Source organism: Ichthyophthirius multifiliis (genome assembly GCF_000220395.1).
Source record: "Ichthyophthirius multifiliis unplaced genomic scaffold scaff_1120509249575, whole genome shotgun sequence".
Taxonomy (NCBI): domain Eukaryota; phylum Ciliophora; class Oligohymenophorea; order Hymenostomatida; genus Ichthyophthirius; species Ichthyophthirius multifiliis.
This window is the reverse complement of record NW_004087586.1, coordinates 5,151-7,636: the sequence shown is the minus strand read 5'-3', so window position 1 is coordinate 7,636 and position 2,486 is coordinate 5,151. Positions and strand designations below refer to the sequence as shown.

Genomic DNA, 2,486 nt, shown 5'->3' with positions numbered 1-2,486 from the left:
AAGTAATATAATAATATATATATATATATATATATATATATATATATATATATTTTAATATTAATACATAAAAAAAAAAAAATTAAAATAATTTTTTTTTAATTATTTTTTTTAACTATATATTTTCATTAATGATAATTTTTTTCTTTTTTTTATATATTTATAATACAATAAATGTTATTTTTTTTATATTCAATTTATAATTTGTAATATATATATATTATAAAATATATTAAATAATTATATTTATATTATTGATTTAAGAATTTTATAAAATTAATTTATATTTATATTAAAAAATTCAACTTTTTATATTTTAATATTAAAAAATAAATAACATATAAAATATTTATTTATTCCTAAAATTTAAAAAACAAATAACTAAAAAATTCAAAATAATCATTAAGTATGTATTTTTTCGTTAGCTCTTTCTACAAATCCTTAATAATTCCATTTACTTTAAATTCTGTGAGGTTTTTCCATTTTAATCCCATCCTTATCGACAATTGTGATTTAAATAACATCATGAGCTTTTGTATCTCTATAATATAGAGATTCAAAACATTTTTAAATAACCTATTTAGCTTATTCTAAATTAGATTGAGGATTCCAATTATTATCAATAAGTGCCCCTGATAAATATCCTCCGAAACCAGTAGAAACTTGCTTACGTTCTAAATAAGTGCCATAAGGATCAACCTAAGCCAAGTAAGGCTTTCCTTAATAAAATCCTCCAATAACACTCCAAAGGTAAATAGGGTTCATTTTATTTCTATAATGGTATTGTAATTAAGAAATATAATGTGCATAATCTTAAGGAGTATAACTTATATTATCATCATTTAAAAAAGTCTAGTTTGTCATTTCTTATGTTAAACGGACTACTTCTTAGAAATCTGCAAATTCACCAGTAGCTGTATAAACACAATTATCAGTTAATTTTTCTACTCTTTACACATTAGTGAATTTTAAACTTGAATAGTAAGAACAGATTGTGTCAGTACCTATTATCACTCCTTAATCGTAAACTAAGGCTATTACACTTGAACCTACTACTGTAGGGCTTAATGTGTGTGATTTGTTCAAATTATTTTCAACAGAGTCAAACTGATAACTATCTTTGATTTTCGTTTGTTTATTTATGTAAAATGCCATTTTTATTATTTATTTTTTCTTTCCTTTTTTAGTTTTATTTTTTTTTTAGGATTTTTTTTTTTTAAAGAATATAATTTACTTTATATATATATATATATTTTTTTATTTTTTTTTATATTTTTTTTATTTATTTAAATATTAAAAATCATTTCGGTTCTGAATTTATATATTGTATATAGTGAAATACTTTTTTATTTTTTTATTTTTTAAATATTATATTATAAAAAGATATTATATATTTATAAATATTATTATATTTATTTTTAAAAATTCAAACAAATATTCTTTTTAAATTATGAAATTTAGAAAAATATATTTGTCTGTGTCTGTAATTATAGTAATTAAAATAAATCATCAAATTCTAATTAATACTGCTTACTAAATTTTTAGTATTTCTTTAATTAAATAAAGAAATATATTATAATAAGTTTAATTTTTATTTTTAATGCTTAAATATATTTTTTTCTAAAAATAAATATTAGAAAATAATAAAAAAGTAAGTTTGAATATTAATATACAAAAAAATATATATAAAATAAAATTAATATATATAATTTATTATATATATAATATTTTTTATTTTATTAAACTTTTTTTAAATATTATTATTATTATTTTTAATATTTTTATTACTTTTTAATTTATTTTATTTTTTAAATTAATAATCAATTTTTTTCTTTCATATAGATAAAGATAAAGAACATCTTATTTTAATAATATCTAGTATAAATTATTTTAAAAAAGGAAATTAGTTTCTTAATATTAATTCAAGAAAAGGGATAATTATTTTTTTTTCCAAAAATTAATTATAGAAAGGCCTTCTAAAAAAATAATTTACAAACATTTATTTATTTCTTTCTATAAATTCTTTCTTTTCACATAATCTTTCAAATTTTATATTTCTTTATAAATAAATTCTCAATAAATCTATTAATAAAGATATTAAGTAAGGTTTGTAAGACTTAATTCCATATATTTTCAAAAAAATAGAATATATTAAAGGTCTTACTATATATAGTAATTCTCATAATTGCGCTTATTAATTATTTTATTAATTTTTTGAAGTAGTTTTAATCAATGGCAATTTGTTTATAATTTTTATTCTTTTATTAGTATTTTATAAAAACTCTATTTAATTTTTATTAAATTTATTATTTTATAATGAATTGTGTTTCATTTAAATTATTTAATTCACTTATAATTCTTCGATATTTTTTTAATAATCTATTTCATCTTATGTAAAAATTTTTATTATTTCTTATGTTTTTTAATCGTTTTCTAAATTATATTATACAAATTTGTTGTTTTCGGAAATGAATATTTGATTGTTG

At 15.8% G+C, this 2,486-nt stretch overlaps 1 protein-coding gene across 1 annotated transcript, besides 7 other annotated features; it reads right to left on the bottom strand. All coding sequences in view use genetic code 6, as the record gives it.

The window, feature by feature from the left end:
* Positions 1-5: 5 nt before the first annotated feature.
* Positions 6-53: a microsatellite.
* A 346-nt stretch (positions 54-399) lies between these two features.
* IMG5_013310 (proteasome a-type and b-type family protein, putative) lies at positions 400-1,155 on the bottom strand (the record flags this gene model as incomplete). The annotated part of the gene is made up of 1 exon (XM_004039646.1): positions 400-1,155. One exon carries the CDS (start codon positions 1,153-1,155, stop codon positions 400-402), a length of 756 nt encoding a protein of 251 aa, XP_004039694.1.
* Positions 1,156-1,179: 24 nt separating this feature from the next.
* Positions 1,180-1,219: a microsatellite.
* Positions 1,220-1,248: 29 nt separating this feature from the next.
* Positions 1,249-1,289: a microsatellite.
* Positions 1,290-1,663: 374 nt separating this feature from the next.
* Positions 1,664-1,704: a microsatellite.
* A 42-nt stretch (positions 1,705-1,746) lies between these two features.
* Positions 1,747-1,815: a microsatellite.
* Positions 1,748-1,815: a microsatellite.
* Positions 1,756-1,794: a microsatellite.
* Positions 1,816-2,486: the final 671 nt, after the last annotated feature.